General features: G+C 47.9%; 1 protein-coding gene across 1 annotated transcript in view; it reads right to left on the bottom strand.

The window, feature by feature from the left end:
* Positions 1-15,924, bottom strand: part of SUPT16H (SPT16 homolog, facilitates chromatin remodeling subunit) — a 40,384-nt gene extending 24,460 nt beyond the window's left edge. Inside the window, exons 1-10 of the mRNA XM_064737589.1 lie at positions 15,677-15,924; positions 13,949-14,041; positions 9,394-9,567; positions 8,241-8,393; positions 6,545-6,691; positions 5,694-5,845; positions 4,638-4,810; positions 3,080-3,170; positions 1,814-1,887; positions 605-717 (exon numbers count right to left, since the gene is read on the bottom strand). Of these exons, the coding sequence (XP_064593659.1) occupies positions 605-717; positions 1,814-1,887; positions 3,080-3,170; positions 4,638-4,810; positions 5,694-5,845; positions 6,545-6,691; positions 8,241-8,393; positions 9,394-9,567; positions 13,949-14,041; positions 15,677-15,742 (1,236 nt within the window). The 5' untranslated portion in view covers positions 15,743-15,924. The remainder of the gene's footprint in view (positions 1-604; positions 718-1,813; positions 1,888-3,079; positions 3,171-4,637; positions 4,811-5,693; positions 5,846-6,544; positions 6,692-8,240; positions 8,394-9,393; positions 9,568-13,948; positions 14,042-15,676) is intronic.
* Positions 15,925-17,687: the final 1,763 nt, after the last annotated feature.

Below are 17,687 nucleotides of genomic sequence, written 5' to 3'. Positions count from 1 at the left end.
TTGGAGGATGCCAGGGCGCGAGGCGCACTGTGATTGGCCGGTGTAACTGTGACCCCCTGTGTGACTGGTGGGTGTGTGGGCGCATCCCTGCGCTGTGATTGGTCGGTTTAACAGGCCCCGCCCACCTTGGGTGTCCCCCAGGAACAGCGCCTGGCTGCCATTGGTCAGTGTGTGTGTGATTGGCAGCTGTGTGGGCGTGTCCCGCAGTGACTGGCGGGTGTGTGGGCGTGTCCTGGGCTGTGATTGGTTAATTCGGGACCCCCACCTCGTCCACCATGACGGTGTCCCCCAGGAAAGAGGCGAGGCCGATTGGTCAGTGTGTGTGTGATTGGCAGCTGTGTGGGCGTGTCCTACAGTGACTGGCGGGTGTGTGGCGTTGTCCCACAGTGACTGGCGGGTGTGTGGGCGTGTCCCTGCGCTGTGATTGGTTGGTTTAACAAGCCCCGCCCACCTCGTCCACCATGACGGTGTCCCCCAGGAAGAGGGCCTGGCTGTGATTGGTCAGTGTTGCTGTGATTGGCAGCTGTGTGGGCGTGTCTACAGTGACTGGCGGGTGTGTGGGTGTGTCCCTGCTCTGTGATTGGCTAATTCAGGCCCCGCCCACCTCGTCCACCATGACGGTGTCCCCCAGGAAGAGGGCGTAGCTCCGCTCCTCCGGCCGCTTGGCCTCGCGATTGGGCAGCTCGGAGAGCCCCACGTTCACGCTGAACACCATCCCTGGTTTGGGGCGAAAACACGGGAAATCGGTAAAAACAACAAAAACGGGGAGAAATCAAAAAAAACCCGGGGAAAATCCGTGGGGAATTGGTTAAAATGATTAAAAAGGGGAAGGCAGCTCGGACAGACCCACGTTCACGCTGAACACCATCCCTGGTTTGGGGCGAAAACACAGAGATTTGGTAAAAACAACAAAAACAGGGAAATCCTGGGGAAAAAAACCCCAAAAAAACGGGGAAAAATTGAGGGAAATTGGTTAAAATGGTTAAAAAGGGGAGGCGGCTCCGAGAGCACCACGTTCACGCTGAACACCATCCCTGGTTTGGGGCGAAAACACGGGAAATCGGTAAAAACAACAAAAACAGGGAAATCCTGGGGAAAAAAACCCCAAAAAAACGGGGAAAAATAAGGGAAATTGGTTAAAATGATTAAAAAGGGGAGGTGGCTCTGAGAGCGCCACGGTCATGCCTGGATTGGGGCGAAAACACGGGGTTTTGGTAAAAAACATAATAATGCGGAAATGAAGAAATAATTGGGGAAAAAACGCAGGAAAAATTGGGGAAAAAAACAAGAAAAAAGGGGAAAAATTGGGGAAAAAAACAAGAAAAAAAAAGGGGAAAAATGGGGAAGGCAGCTCTGAAATAACGGGGAGAAAACACACAGAATCGGTTAAAAACAAGAAAAACGGGGAAAAAAAAAACAAAACAAAAAATCCACGCTTGGATTGGGGCAAAAATGGGCAAAACCAGGGGATTTGGTTAAAATGGGAACTATGGGCAAAAACAGGGAAAAAAATTTTAAAAAACTGGGGAAAACCAGGTGAATTTTGGGGTAAATTTCGGGGATTTTGGGGCAGAACTGGTGAATTTTGGGGTGAAACCCGAGAATTTTTGGGAATAAATCCCATTTTGGGGTGAAAAAGGGAAATTTCGGAGTGACAAAAGGGGATTTTGGGGTGTAAAAGGTGAATTTTGAGGCGGAACAGGCGAATTTTTGGGGTGAAACCCGGGGATTTTTGCACAAATCTCGGGCTCAGGGGTGCCAGGGGGCTCCCGGGCAGTTTTGGGGTGAAAATCAGCGATTTTGGGTCTCTCACCCTTGCGCAGGCGCTGCTGGTTCTTGCTGTTGATCACCAGGGAGCCCTCGCGGAACTCGATGCCCATGGCGAACCTGCGGTGACCCCGAGTGACCCCGCGGTGACCCCGGAGTGACCCCGGAGTGACCCCAATGACCCAAAATCGCCCACCCCAGAATGAACCAAAATCCCCATTTTTTACCCCAAAATTTGTGGTGATCTGGCCCAGAAATGACCCCAGGGTGACCCCATGGTGACCCCACAATGACCCCAATCACCCAAAATCCCCATTTTTTTAGCCTAAATTTTTGGTGATCTTGCCCAGAATGACCCCAATTTCCCAAAATTGCTGTTTTTTACCCCAAATTTTTGGTGATCTGGCCCACAATGACCCCATGGTGACCCCATGGTGACCCCAGATTTCCCAAAATCCCCATTTTTTACCCCAGGTTTTTGGTGATCTTGCCCACAATGACCCTGTGACCCACAATGACCCCATATTTCCCAAATCCCCATTTTATCCCAATTTGGGTGATCTTGCCCACAATGACCTTGGTGTGACCCCATGGTGACCCCAGATTTCCCAAAATCCCCATTTTTTACCCCAGGTTTTTGGTGATCTTGCCCACAATGACCCCATTTCCCCAATCCCATTTTTTTAGCCCAAATTTTTGATGATCTTGCCCAGAATGACCCCATGACCCCAGAATGACCCAAATGACCCAAAATCCCCATTTTTTACCCCAGGTTTTTGGTGATCTTGCCCACAATGACCCCATGGTGACCCCACAATGACCCCAGAATGACCCAAAATCCCCATTTTTTACCCCAGGGTTTTGGTGATCTTGCCCACAATGACCCCAGGATGACCCAGAATGACCCAAAATCGCTGTTTTTTACCCCAAATTTTTGGTGATCTGGCCCAGAAATGACCCCAGGGTAACCCATGGTGATCCCCAAAGACCCAAAATCCCATTTTTTTGCCTAAATTTTTGGTGATCTTGCCCACAATGACCCCAAGGTGACCCCAGAATGACCCCAATTTCCCAATTTCCCCATTTTTTACCCCAGGTTTTTGGTGATCTTGCCCACAATGACCCCGTGACCCCAGGATGACCCCAATTTCCCCATTTTTTACCCCAGGTTTTTGGTGATCTTGCCCACAATGACCCCATGACCCCAATGACCCAAAATCCCCATTTTTTACCCCAGGTTTTTGGTGATCTTGCCCACAATGACCCCATGACCCCAGAATGACCCCAATTTCCCAATTTCCCCGTTTTTTACCCCAGGTTTTTGGTGATTTTTCCCAGCAGCTCCGGGCGCTGCTTCTTCACCACGTCCATGACGGCGCCGTACACGTCACACAGCCGGGCGCCTGAACGGGGTCAGAGGTCACGCAGGGGTCACACAGGGGTCAGAGGTCAGTCAGGGGTCAGTCAAGGTCAGGGGTCATTCAGGGTCAGGGGTCAGTCAGTCACTGAGGGGCACACACCTCACACAGCCGGGCGCCTGGAAACGGGGTCACACGGGGGGTTTAGAGGGTCACACGTCAGGGCATCGAGGGGCATCACACGGGGTGTCACGCAGGGGTCAGTCAGGGGTCACTGAGGGTCAGTGGTCACTCAGGGTTTAGGAGGTCATTCAGGAATTGGGGCACATTTAGGGTCACTCAGGGTCACTGTGGTCACTCAGTGGTCACTGCAGTCACTCTATGGTCACTGTGGTGGGTCAGTGGTCACTGTGGTCACTCAGTGTTCACTGTGGTCACTGAGTGGTCACTCGGGGGTCACTGCAGTCAATGGTCACTGTGGTCACTGAGCGGTCACTCTAATATCACTCAGTGGTCACTCAGGGTCACTGTGGTCACTCAGTGGTCACTCAGTGGTCACTCAGTGGTCACTCAAAGGTCACTCAGTGGTCATTCAGTGGTCACTCTATGGTCACTGAGTGGTCACTCAGTGGTTACTCGGGTCAGTCAATTGTCAATGGTCACTCTATGGTCACTATGGTCACTGTGGTCACTCAGTGGTCACTTGGATGTCACTGCAGTCACTCAATGGTCACTGTGGTCACTCAGGGGTCACTCTAAGGGTCATTGAGGGTTTCTTATGGGGTCAGTCATGGATGGGTTATTACAGGGTCAGTCCCTATGGGTCAGTCACTGGTCAGTGGTCACTCTATGGGTCAGTGGTCACTCAGTGGTCACTCAGCGGTCACTCACCATGTCTCAGCTCCCTCAGCAGCACCTCTTGAAGGGTCAGCAGGAACCCGTAATGGTCCTGCATGTCCTGGGACGGGTCAGTGCCTACGGGTCAGTGCTCACTCTATGGTCACTGTGGTCACTCTATGGTCACTGTGGTCACTCAGCGGTCACTCACCGTGTCTCAGCTCCCTCAGCAGCACCTCCTGCAGGGTCAGCAGGAACCCATAATGGTCCTGCATGTCCTGGGACGGGTCAGTCCCTACGGGTCAGTGGTCACTCTATGGTCACTCTATGGTCACTGTGGTCACTCAGCGGTCACTCACCGTGTCTCAGCTCCCTCAGAAGAACCTCTTGAAGGGTCAATAGGAACCCATAATGGTCCTGCATGTCCTGGGACGGGTCAGTCCCTACGGGTCAGTGGTCACTCTATGGTCACTGTGGTCACTCAGTGGTCACTCAGCGGTCACTCACCGTGCCTCAGCTCCCTCAGCAGCACCTCCTGGAGGGTCAGCAGGAACCCATAATGGTCCTGCATGTCCTGGGACGGGTCAGTCCCTATGGGTCAGTGGTCACTCTATGGTCACTGTGGTCACTGTGGTCACTCAGTGGTCACTCAGTGGTCACTCAGCGGTCACTCACCGTGTCTCAGCTCCCTCAGCAGCACCTCCTGAAGGGTCAGTAGGAACCCGTAATGGTCCTGCATGTCCTGGGACGGGTCCACCATCAGGGTCCGCACCAGGTTGGAGCAGTAGGACTTGTAGCGGATGCCCATGGAGCAGGTGATGGCCCCAAAGTGCATGTGGGACTTGTCACTGAAAATTTGGGGTGAAAAATGAGAAATTTGGGTAAAATCGGGGAAAAACAAAAAAAACGGGGTGAAAATCGGTGAAAAAATGGGGAAAATAGAGGGAAAATGGAGTCAGGAATGGAGCAGGTGATGGCCCCAAAGTGCATGTGGGACTTGTCACTGCCAAAATTTGGGGTGAAAAACGAAGAAATTGGGTAAAATTGGGAAAAACAAAAAAAAAACGGGGTGGAAATCGGTGAAAAAATGGGGAAAACGGGGGGATGATGTATCAGTGATTTTTAATGAATTTTTGGGGATTTTTTTGGGTAATTTTTGAGCGGATTTTTGCAATATTTGGGACATTTCTATTTTGGGTTAAATTAACGCGATTTTGGCGCAGTTTTGGTACCTGACGACGCTGAATTTGAGGTTGTAGTTGCCGCCGCTCTGGATGATGTATCAGTGATTTTTAATGAATTTTTTGGGATTTTTTTGGTGAATTTTTGAGCGGATTTTTGCAATATTTGGGACATTTCTATTTTGGGTTAAAACAACGCGATTTTGGCGCATTTTTCGTACCTGACGACGCTGAATTTGAGGCTGTAGTTGCCCCTGCTCTGGATGATGATTGTTGAATTTTTTGGGATTTTTTTGGTGAATTTTTGGCCGATTTTTTAGCGGATTTTTGCCGTTTTTGCGACGTTTCTATTTTGGGTTAAATTAAGGGGATTTTGGTACCTGACGACGCTGAATTTGAGGTTGTAGTTGCCGCCGCTCTGGATGATGTATCAGTGATTTTTAATGAATTTTTTGGGATTTTTTTGGTGAATTTTTGAGCGGATTTTTGCCGTTTTCGCGATGTTTCTATTTTGGGTTAAATTAACGCGATTTTGGCGCAGTTTTCGTACCTGACGACGCTGAATTTGAGGTTGTAGTTGCCGCCGCTCTGGATGATGGGCGGGTAGCACATCTCCACCGCAGAGGGGTCGGCCCCAGCCAGGAATTTCTTCTCCTCGATCGCCTTCTCCACCGCCTCGGCCAACTTGCTGTGGCGCACCTTCTGCACCGTGACGTCAGCGTGACGTCATCACGACGTCATCGTGACATCATCACCACATCACAGAACCACCCCCGGGTCTCAGTGACAGAAATCCAGCCCCAAAACGGGACAAAAATGTCGGGGTTTGGACCCAAAATGACAAAATTCGGATGGAGCTGAACCAAAAATGTCGATTTTTAAGAAAAACTGGCCCCAAAAAAAGCCAAGTTTTGGGCAAGTTTTACCTCAAAATGTTGGGTTTTGGGTGCAACTGACCCTGAAAATGCCAAGTTTTGGGTCAGTTTTAAGGTAAAACGGCAATTTTTGGAGCAAATTGTGTTAAATACATCATTTTGGTGCCATGTTGGGCAAGGCGATTTTATTGGTCCTAAAAATTCTGATTTTTGGACCAAATTGTCCCCAAAATTCCCAGTTTTAGGTGTCCAGCCTGATCAGAAAATTCCTATTTTTAGGAGCCCGAAATTCCAATTTTTGGGAGTCCAACCTGACCTCAAAACTCCCATTTTTGGCTCACCCACATCTCAAACCTCCCATTTTTGGTGCCACATTTTCGGTCCCACCTCCCATTTTTGGTGCCACATTTTCGGTCCCACCTCCCGTTTTTGCCCCTCCCATTTTGGTCCCACCTCCCATTTTACCCCGCCCCACCTTGTGGCCCCACCCCTTGGGTTAGCCCCGCCCCCTTTAAGCCCCGCCCACCTCATCTGCATCCACGATCTCCATGACGCGCTCCTTGAAGAACTTGGTGAAGAGCTCGGAGGTGATGGCGGCGGCCTTGCGCATCAGGGCCAGCTCCTGCTCCTCCTTGGCCGCCATGGCCAGGGCTACTGCTGCGCTGACGTCAACCTGGGGGCGGGGCCACGGTGGGCGGGGCCATCATTAATTGATTTAATTAGTTATTGATTGATTTATCCCATCATGGATCCATTAAACCCGGCCTTGCGCATCAGGGCCAGCTCCTGCTCCTCCTTGGCCGCCATGGCCAGGGCTACTGCTGCGCTGACGTCAACCTGGGGGCGGGGCCACGGTGGGCGGGGCCATCATTAATTGATTAAACCCATCATTGATTGATTTATCCCGTCATTAATCCATTAAACCCGGCCTTGCGCATCAGGGCCAGCTCCTGCTCCTCCTTGGCCGCCATGGCCAGGGCTACTGCCGCGCTGACGTCAACCTGGGGGCGGGGCCACGGTGGGCGGGGCCATCATTAATTAATTAAACCCATCATTGATTGATTTAGCCCAATATCGGTTCATTAAACCCGGCCTTGCGCATCAGGGCCAGCTCCTGCTCCTCCTTGGCCGCCATGGCCAGCGCCACTGATGTCAGCCTGGGGGCGTGGCTAAGGGGCGTGGTCGTTGGGGGCGTGGCCAAGCCATCATTGATTGATTTATCCCAATATTGATTGATTGATCCCAGTATTGATTGACTGAACCCAACCAGGGCCAGCTCCTGCTCCTCCTTGGCCGCCATAGCCAGTGTCACTGACGTCAGCCTGGGGGCGTGGCCAGAGTGGGCGGGGCCATTGCTAATTAATTACACCCATCATTGATTGATTTACCCCAATATTGATTGACTGAACCCAACCAGGGCCAGCTCCTGCTCCTCCTTGGCCGCCATGGCCAGCGCCACTGACGTCAGCCTGGGGGCGTGGCTAAGGGGCGTGGTCATTGGGGGCGTGGCCAAGCCATCATTGATTGATTTATCCCAATATTGATTGACTGAACCCAACCAGGGCCAGCTCCTGCTCCTCCTTGGCCGCCATAGCCAGTGCCACTGACGTCAGCCTGGGGGCGTGGCCAGAGTGGGCGGGGCCAACCAAACTCCAAAGAGCTTCAACCCTTTGGACCAAAATTTGACCCTTCCAACCCAAACCAAACTCTTCAAACCCAGCATTGACCCATCTCCAATCCAACTTTGGCCACGCCCCCGTGTCAGGCCACACCCCCTGGTTTAGGCCCCGCCCCCCAGACCTTCTCAAAGCTCTCCTTGCTGAGGGCCTCGTTCCAGCTACGCATGAACTCCAATGGGAATTTATCCATAACTGACCCCTCCCACCCAGCCCAAGCCCCGCCCCCTGTGTCAGGCCCCGCCCCCGGACCTTCTCGAAGCTCTCCTTGCTCAGCGCCTCGTTCCAGCTCCGCATGAACTCCCCCGGGAATTTGTCCATAACTGACCCCTCCCACCCAGCCTAGGCTCCTCCCACCCAGCCCAAGCCCCGCCCCCTGTGTCAGGCCCCGCCCCCGGACCTTCTCGAAGCTCTCCTTGCTCAGGGCCTCGTTCCAGCTCCGCATGAACTCCCCCGGGAATTTGTCCATAACTGACCCCTCCCACCCAACACTGACCACTCCCACACCCACAGGCCACGCCCCCCGGTTAGGCCCCGCCCCCGGACCTTCTCGAAGCTCTCCTTGCTCAGGGCCTCGTTCCAGCTCCGCATGAACTCCCCCGGGAATTTGTCCTTGGCGAAGACCCCGAGGCGCCGCCCGGCCCGGCTGCCCCGCAGCGCTTCCAGAAGCTTCTCAAAGTTGGCCTTGTTGCTCTCGTTCTGGCACAGGGGGCGGGGACACCCTCAGGGGGCGTGGCCAAGGGCGGCCACGCCCCACGGAAGGCTCTCGGCCCCACCACAAACAAATCAGGGAGCAAAAGGAGACAACAGAAACCACAAAAGGCCCAAAAATGACCCAAAACGACCCAAAGTGACCGCCAGGATCCCGTAAAGATCCAAAAATGACCCCCAGGACCCAAAGTGACCACCAGGATCCCATGATGACCCAAAGGGCCCCAAAGTGACCCAAAGCGGTCACCAGGATCCCATAAAGACCCCAAAATAACACAAAAATAACCCAAAATGACCCAAAGTTGCTTTAAAGTGAACCAGAACCCCAAAGTGACCACCAGGATCCCATATGGACCCAAAGGATCCCAAAATGACCCCAAAACGACCCAAAATGACCTAAAGTGACCTTAAAGTGAACCAGAACACCAAAGTGACCACCAGGATCCCATAAAGACCCCAAAACAACCCAAAATGACCCCACAAAAACCCCCAAAAATTCCATAAAACCCCAAAATCACCCCAAAATGCCCCAAAACACCCCAAAATCCCCCATACCTTCTCCCTGACGAGCAGGGTGACCGCCGGCAGCCCCTTGGAGGCACCCAGGGACCCAAAATGACCCAAAATATCCCAAAAATGACCCCAAAATTACTCCAAATCACCCAAAAATGACCCAAAAATGACCACCAGGAACCCAAAGTGACCACCAGGATCCCATAAAGACCCCAAAACAACCCAAAATGACCCCACAAAAACCCCAAAAAACGCCATAAAACACCAAAATGACCCCACAAAAACCCCCAAAAATTCCATAAAACACCAGAATGACCCCAAAAAAACCCAAAATGACCCAAAATCGCCCATACCTTCTCCCTGACGAGCAGCGTGACCGCGGGCAGCCCCTCGGAGGCACCCAAGGCCCCCAAAATGACCCCAAAACGACCCAAAATCACCCAAAAACGCCCCAAAATGGTGATGGATCCCATACCTTCTCCCTGACGAGCAGGGTGACCGCGGGCAGCCCGTTGGCGCCGCCCTCGCCGCCCTTGCCCTGCGCCACCTGCTTGAGGAACTCGACCTTCTTGCGGCTGGCCAGGAACAGCGCGCGCTCCTCGCAGAACAGCATCACCGTGTCCGTCAGCTCGTAGCCAAACAGCCACGTCTGGGGCGAAAAACACACGGAAATGGTCAAAAACACAAAAAAAACCCCGTGAAAATCGGCCCGGGGACACCAAAAATACAGAAATCCTGAAAACGGGACCCAAAAACTCCAAAAAATGACCCAAAACCAACAGAAACCAGAACAGCATCACCGTGTCCGTCAGCTCGGGGACAAACAGCCACGTCTGGGGGCAGAAACGCACAAAAAATGGTTAAAAACGCAAAAAACCCCGTGAAAATGGACCCAGGGACTGCAGAAATACAGAAATCCTGAAAACGCGACCAAAAAAGGTGAAAAAATGACCCAAAACCAACAGAAACCAGAACGGCGTCACCGTGTCCGTCAGCTTGGGGACAAACAGCCACGTCTGGGGCGAAAAACACACGGAAATGGTCAAAAACACAAAAAACCGCGTGAAAATCGGCCCAGAGACTGCAGAAATACAGAAATCCTGAAAACAGGACCAAAAAACTCCAAAAAATGGCAGAGAAACACCAAAATTAACCAGGGACCAGAACGGCGTCACCGTGTCCGTCAGCTCGTAGCCAAACAGCCATGGCTGGGGGCAGAAACACAGAGAAATGGTCAAAAACCCAAAAAAAACCCGTGAAAATGGAGCCAGGGACAGCAGAAATACAGAAATCCTGAAAACACGACCAAAAAACGTGAAAAAATGACCCAAAACCACCAAAAACCAGAACGGCATCAACGTGTCCGTCAGCTCGGGGACAAACAGCCATGGCTGGGGTGAAAAACACAGAGAAATGGTCAAAAACACAAAAAAACCCCGTGAAAATGGAGCCGGGGACTGCAGAAATACAGAAATCCTGAAAACGCGACCAAAAACGGTGAAAAAATGGCAGAGAAACACCAAAAACCAGAACAGCATCACCGTGTCCGTCAGCTCGTAGCCAAACAGCCACGTCTGGGGTGAAAAACACACAGAAAATGGTTAAAAACGCAAAAAACCCCGTGAAAATGGACCCAGGGACAGCAAAAATACAGAAATCCTGAAAACGCGGTGAAAAAACTCCAAAAAATGACCCAAAACCACCAAAAACAAGAACAGCATCACCGTGTCCGTCAGCTCGTAGCCAAACAGCCACGTCTGGGGCGAAAAACACACAAAAATGGTCAAAAACACAAAAAAAACCCCGTGAAAATGGACCCAGGGACACCAAAAATACAGAAATCCTGAAAACGCGACCAAAAAACGTGAAAAAATGACCCAAAACCACCAAAAACCAGAACGGCATCACCGTGTCCGTCAGCTCGGGGACAAACAGCCACGTCTGGGGGCAGAAAGGCACAAAAAATGGTCAAAAACACAAAAAAAACCCCGTGAAAATGGACCCAGGGACAGCAAAAATACAGAAATCCTGAAAACGGGACCCAAAAACTCCAAAAAATGACCCAAAACCACCAAAAACCAGAACGGCGTCACCGTGTCCGTCAGCTCGGGGACAAACAGCCATGGCTGGGGGCAAAAACACACAAAAAATGGTTAACAACACAAAAATCCCCGTGAAAATGGACCCAGGGACAGCAGAAATACAGAAATCCTGAAAACGCGACCAAAAAAGGTGAAAAAATGACCCAAAAACCACCAAAAACCAGAACGGCGTCACCGTGTCCGTCAGCTCGGGGACAAACAGCCACGTCTGGGGCGAAAAACACACGGAAATGGTCAAAAACACAAAAAAATCCTGACAAAAATGGACCCAGGGACAGCAAAAATACAGAAATCCTGAAAACGCGACCAAAAACTCCAAAAAATGACCCAAAACCAACAGAAACCAGAACGGCGTCACCGTGTCCGTCAGCTCGGGGACAAACAGCCACGTCTGGGGCAGAAATAACCCAAAATTGGTCAAAATCACCCCAAAAAGGGTCAAAATCACCCCAAAAATGGACCCAGAAACCAGAAATACCCAAAAAGCCAAAAAAACCCCAAAAATTTCAAAAATTGAGAGAAACGCCCCCAAAAATGGACAGAGGAACCACAGAAACCAACAGGGAAAACCTAAAAATGGACAAAAATTCCAAAAATGGGGAAAAGCCCCAAAAATGGAGAAAAACCAAGAAAATGGACAGAAAACACCCAAAAACCAACCCAGGAACACAAAAAGGGACAGGAACACCCCAAAACTGAGAAATTCACCTAAAAAAGAGAGAATTCACCTAAAAAGAAAGGAAATTAACACAAAAAAAATCAAAGAATTTACCTAAAAATTAAGAGGATTTACCGAAAAATGAGGGAATTTACCTAAAAATCAGAGAATTTCCCTAAAAATTATAGAAACTTGGTCAGAAATGGGAAGAGACAGCTAAAAACTCACAAAAATTCCTCTAAAAATGGGGAATGCACTAAAACTCATGAGAATTGCTTAAAAATTATAGAAATGTGTCAAAAATGGTGAAAATACGTTAAAAATTATGGGAATATGTTAAAAATTATGGGGACACCTTAAAAGTCATAGGAATTAATTAAAATTTGAGAAATTCACTAAAATTAAAATATTAAATTAAATAATAACCATGGGAATACATTAAATTTATTGGATTTTTAAGAACTATGAAAAGATATAAAAATCTATGGGGGCGCTTTAAAATTTATAGGAATACATTAAAAATTATGGGAATACATCAAAAATTATGGGAACATATCAAAAATTATGGGAATATACTAAAAATTATGGGGACACCTGAAAAGTTACAGGAATTAATTAAAATTAAGGGATTTTATTAAAATTAAAATAATATATTAAATATTAAAAGTCATGGCAATACATTTAAAATCATGGGAATTTATTAGGAATTATAAAAATACATTAAAAACTATGGGAATACCTTAAAATTTATAGGGACACATTAAAAATTATGCGAACATGTTAAAAACTATGAAAATGTATTAAAAATTATGGGGAAATGTTTAAAAATGAGAAAATACATGAATAATTATGAAAATATACTAAAAATTATGGAAACACCTTAAAAACTACAGGAATACTTTAAAATTTATAAAAATCTGGTAAAAACCGGGTTAATGTGTTAAAAATTAAAGGAATCTATTCTAAATAAAATAAATTAAATATATATTGAAAAGAAAACATTAGCTAAATAAATTAAACTTATTATAAAAAATGTTAACATACTAATTTTAAAAAATATTAACATTAAAAACTGAAATTATTAAACACAAAAATGATGGGAGTGCCCTAGAAAAATGAAGAGACCATAAAAAATATTGGGAATTTTTAAAAATTTATAAAAATTCCCCAAAATTGCTGGGAACCCCCCAAAAAATCCCTGGGGTACTTTTGGGGGTCGCCTCTGGGATTTGGGGCTTTCTTTGGGGATTTTGGGTTTGTCTGGGAATTTTTGATTTTTTTCAGGGATTTTGGGGTTTTTTTCAGTGGGTTTTTATGAAGAATTTTGGGGTTTTTTGAGTTTTTTTTAACAGGAATTTTGGAGTTTTTTTTCAGGGAATTTTGGGATTTTTGATTTTTTTTAACAGGAATTTTGGAGGATTTTTGAGGGGATTTTGGGATTTTTTTCAGCGACTTTGTTTTTTTTAAACAGGAATTTTGGGGTTTTCTTTTCAGAGATTTTTTAAAGAGATTTTGGGATTTTTTTTTCAGGAATTTTGGGATTTTTTTGAGGGGGTTTTGGGATTTTTTTTTCAGGGATTTTGGGGGTTTTTATCAGGAATTTTTGGGATTTTTTTCAGGCATTTTGGGACTTTCCCCTCAGGGATTTTGGGACTTTTCGGGGATTTTTTCTCTCTGAGATTTTTTTGTGATTTTGGGATTTTTTGGGGGGATTTTCCTTCAGAATTTTTGTTGTTTTTTCTGGGGATTTTCCCTCAGGAAATTTGGGATTTTTCTCAGGGAATTTGGGATTTTGGGATTTCGCCTCAGGGATTTCATTATTTCTCCTGAGGACTGGGGATTTTCCCTCAGGAATTTTGGAGGATTTTGGGATTTTTTGGGGGATTTTCCTTGGGGATTTTGGGTCTTCCCCTCAGGAATTTTGGGATTTTTTTCCTGCAGATTTAGGAATTTTTTGCAGATTTTTTGAATATTTTTTTAGGGAATTTGGTACTTTGGAATTTTTTTTTATTCCTGGGGATTTGAGGATTTGTCTCAAATATTTTTGAAATTATTTTTTTTTTAGGAATTTGATTTTTTGGAATTTTTCCTGGGGATTTGGGGATTTTTCCTCAGGGATTTTGGGGTTTTTTTGGGCGATTTTTTCCTCGGGGATTTTGGGAATTTTTCGGGGACTTTTGGAATTTTTTGGGGATTTTTCTCAGGTATTTTCCCACAGGGATTTTGGGTTTTTTCCTGCAGATTTTGGCATTTTTAGGGCATTTTTTTACCTGCAGCGCCGTGGACTTGGCATAAACGATCTCCTCGTCCACCCCCACGGCCACCACGATGGCATCGACGCCCCCGAACTCATCCTCTCCTTTCTGGGGGAAAAAAAGGGTTAAAAACACCCAAAATAATCCAAATTTACACTAAAATAAACCCCCAAACTCATCCTCTCCTTTCTGAGGGAAAAAAAGGGTTAAAAATACCCAAAATAACACAAATTTACACTAAAATAAACCCCCAAACTCATCCTCTCCTTTCTGGGGGAAAAAAAGGGTTAAAAATACCCAAAATAACACAAATTTACACTAAAATAAACCCCCGAACTCATCCTCTCCTTTCTGGGGGGAAAAGAGGGTTAAAAATACCCAAAATAACCACAAATTTACACAAAAATAAACCCCCGACCTCATCCTCTCCTTTCTGGGGGGAAAAAAGGGTTAAAAATACCCGAAATAATCCAAATTCACCCCAAAAGAAACCCCAGAACTCATCTTCTCCTTTCTAAGGGAAAGAAATGGTTAAAATTATTCAAAATAATTCAAATTTACACTAAAAGAAACCCCCGAACTCATCCTCTCCTTTCTGAGGGAAAAAAGGGGTTAAAAATACCCAAAATAACACAAATTTACACTAAAATAAACCCCCAAACTCATCCTCTCCTTTCTGAGGGAAAAAAAGGGTTAAAAATACACAAAATCCCCAAAATTCAACCCAATTTCAACCAAAATCCCCCAAAATTTACCTTGGGCTCTCCAAATTCACCTCAAAACCCCCAAATTTGCCTCAGACCCCACAGTTTTGCCTCAAACCTCCCAAATTTACCTCATAAGCCCCAAATTCACCTCAGACCCCACAGTTTTACCTTAGACTTCCCAAATTTGCCTCAAACTCCCCAAATTCACCTCAAAACTCCCAAATTTGCCACAAACCACCCAAATTTACTTCAAATCCTCCCAAATTTACCTCAAAATTTATGTCAAACCCACTGAATTCACTTCAAACCCAACAAATTTACCTGAAATCTTCCAAATTTACCTCACGGCCCCCCAAATTCACCTCAGTCCTCCCAAATTTACCTCAAAGCCCAACAAATTGACCTCCAAACCCCCAACTTCCCTTCAACTCCTGAATATTGACCTCAAAACGCACCAAATTCACCTCAGTCCTCCCAAATTCACCTCAAACTCCCCCGCATTTACCTCAGTCCCCGCCAAATTTACCTCAGGTCCCTTGAAATTTATCTCAAACCACCAAATTCACCTCAAACCCCCCTAAATAACACTCAGTACCTCTAAATTCAACCAAACCCCCCAAACTCAATCCAAATCCCTTAAATTCACCTCAACTCCTCCAAATTTACCTCAAAGTCCCCGTAATTTACCCCAAGTTTGCCGAATTTACCTCATACCCTTCCAATTCACTTCATACCGCCAAAATTCACCTCAAACCCACCAAATTCACCTCAAACCGCACAAAATTCATCTAAATTCAACCGAAACCCCCCAAATTCAATCTAAACCCCCCAAATTCACTTCAACTCCCCGACATTTACCTCACGCCCCTCACAAATTTCCCTCAGAGCCCCCAATTTCCCCTCAGCCCCCCCCCGTAATTTACCTCAATTCTGCCCAATTTTCCTCAGCCTCCCCCTCCCCCTCGTTTCCCTCAGCCCCCCCTCCCCCCTCAGGACCCCCCCGCCCCTCCCCCCCGCTGCCCCGCCCCTCCCCCACCTGCCAGCTGGCGTAGAGCCGCCGCAGCCGCCTCGAGAAGGCCTCGCGGTCCAGGCTCAGCGCCATCCCGGGGGCCCGCGCGGGGCCGGCGGCCCCTCCCGGGAGCCTCGGCCTGCTCCGGGATCCGCCCCTGTGGCCGCGGCCGCCCCGAGTTTTGGTTTTCTCCTTCTCCTCCTTCTCCGCCGCCGCCTCCTCCTCCTCCTCCCGCGCCGCGGCGTTCCCCCCCCACCGGAACCGCGGCCTGAGGGGAACTTCCGCTTCCGGAGCGGCGGGAAAAGGGCGGGACGGGAGCGCCGAGGGGAGGGGGGGAGCGCGTCACGTGACCCGCGGAGGCGGGAAAGGGGCCGTGAGGGGGGGAGAGAGGGTCACGTGACCGCGGGAGGCGGGAAAGCGGCGCTGAGGGGAAAAGCGGCCGCTTCTGGTAAAGGAGAAAACCAGTCAAAAGAGAAAGGTTAGAAACGGGAAATACCGAGGAATAACGCCGGGGAAATCGTTAAACCGTGCTGAGAAACGGTTCCTTCACTACGTGAGGCGGGGATGAATAAAGAGGAGGGGGGCGTGGTAAACTTTCTGTGTCACGTGACGGGGACAGGCGGGAAGATGGCGGCGGGGGGGAAAGGGAAGCGGCCGCTTCTCTTAAAAGAGAAAATGGGGGAATGTAGGAACGGGAGAAACGTGAAATACCGGGTGGTGAAACGGTAAAACCGGGGTGGGAAACGGTTCCTTCCTCACCTGAGGCGGGGAGGGATAAAGAGGAGGAGGCGTGGCAAAGTTTTTTCAGCGTCACGTGACCGGGAGGGGCGGGAACATGGCGCTGAGGGGGAAGCGGCCGCTTCTGGTAAAGGGGAAAAAACGGGAAAAAGAGAAAGGTGAGAACCGGGAAATACCGGGGGCAAATCGGTAAAACCGGGGTAGAAAACCGGTTTCTTTCTCACGTGAGGCGGGGACGGATAAAGAGGAGGGGGCGTGGCAAAAGTGTCCAGCGTCACGTGACCGGGAGAGGCGGGAAAGGGGCTCTGAGGGGGAGAGGCGGCAAAATGGCGGCGGGGGGAGAAGGGGGACGCGGCTGCTTCTCGTAAAAAAGAAAAATCGTAAAAATGAATGGGTAGAAACGGGAAATAACTGAGGAATAGTGCCGGGGAAATCGGTAAAACCGGGTGACGGGGGGTGAACGGTTCTTTCCTCGCGTGACTCGGGGATGAATAAAGAGGAGGGGGCGTGGCTGGGATTTATGAATCATGCATGAGGTTCTGAATATGCAACAGATTGTTGTTTTTAAGGATTAATCCTCTGTTAATGTTGGTCCTTTTTCGGGCTTATTTTGCCCAGAGAAAGTGCCCAGACTGTCTGTAACTCTGTGTTTGTATTGTCTCATACTGTCCTAATCCTAATTGTATAAAATATTCTTTAATTACATTGCTATCTTTATAACCATTTTAATATTAATAAGCTTTTAAATAAAAACAATTGCGTGGCGTTTTTCATAGGGATAAACAATGGTGAGGAGATCACTGATTGATGAATGGAAAAAGAGATTTGCTTTTACAAATAAACTTTAGATTTGGTGATAAATGAAATTGGACATTGAAGGAAACAGTGGGGAAGAAAAAAACTAAATTCTGTAAGAATTAGAAGTTAAAAGGGAGGGTTATACATTATAGAGGAATCTTTGGTATCAGGAAGTCTGAACCTCAAAAATGAGGAAAAAGACAAAAATTGGGATAAAAAGGAGGCTGCATCCTCCAAAAATGTGACAGACCCCAGAAGAATTTATGTTTTTACTTTTTTTTATTTAAATAAAGTAAAAGGACTTCTCTGTCTCCCTTTTAAACATAAACCCCCTGGAGTTTGTGTATTAATTTTCCTGACAATTTACAAAAAAACCTAAATATAAAAAAATAAATTAAAAATAAAAGGTGGGGAGGAAAAATGGCGCCTGTCCTGCATCACGTGATGGGGGAGAGGCGGGAAATCGTGAGGGGGGCTGTCACGTGACAAAGATGGGGCGGGG

Source organism: Zonotrichia leucophrys, unplaced genomic scaffold (assembly GCF_028769735.1).
Source record: "Zonotrichia leucophrys gambelii isolate GWCS_2022_RI unplaced genomic scaffold, RI_Zleu_2.0 Scaffold_85_192490, whole genome shotgun sequence".
Taxonomy (NCBI): domain Eukaryota; kingdom Metazoa; phylum Chordata; class Aves; order Passeriformes; family Passerellidae; genus Zonotrichia; species Zonotrichia leucophrys.
Note: the sequence above shows the minus strand (reverse complement) of the source record. Positions and strands in the feature narration are given on the sequence as shown.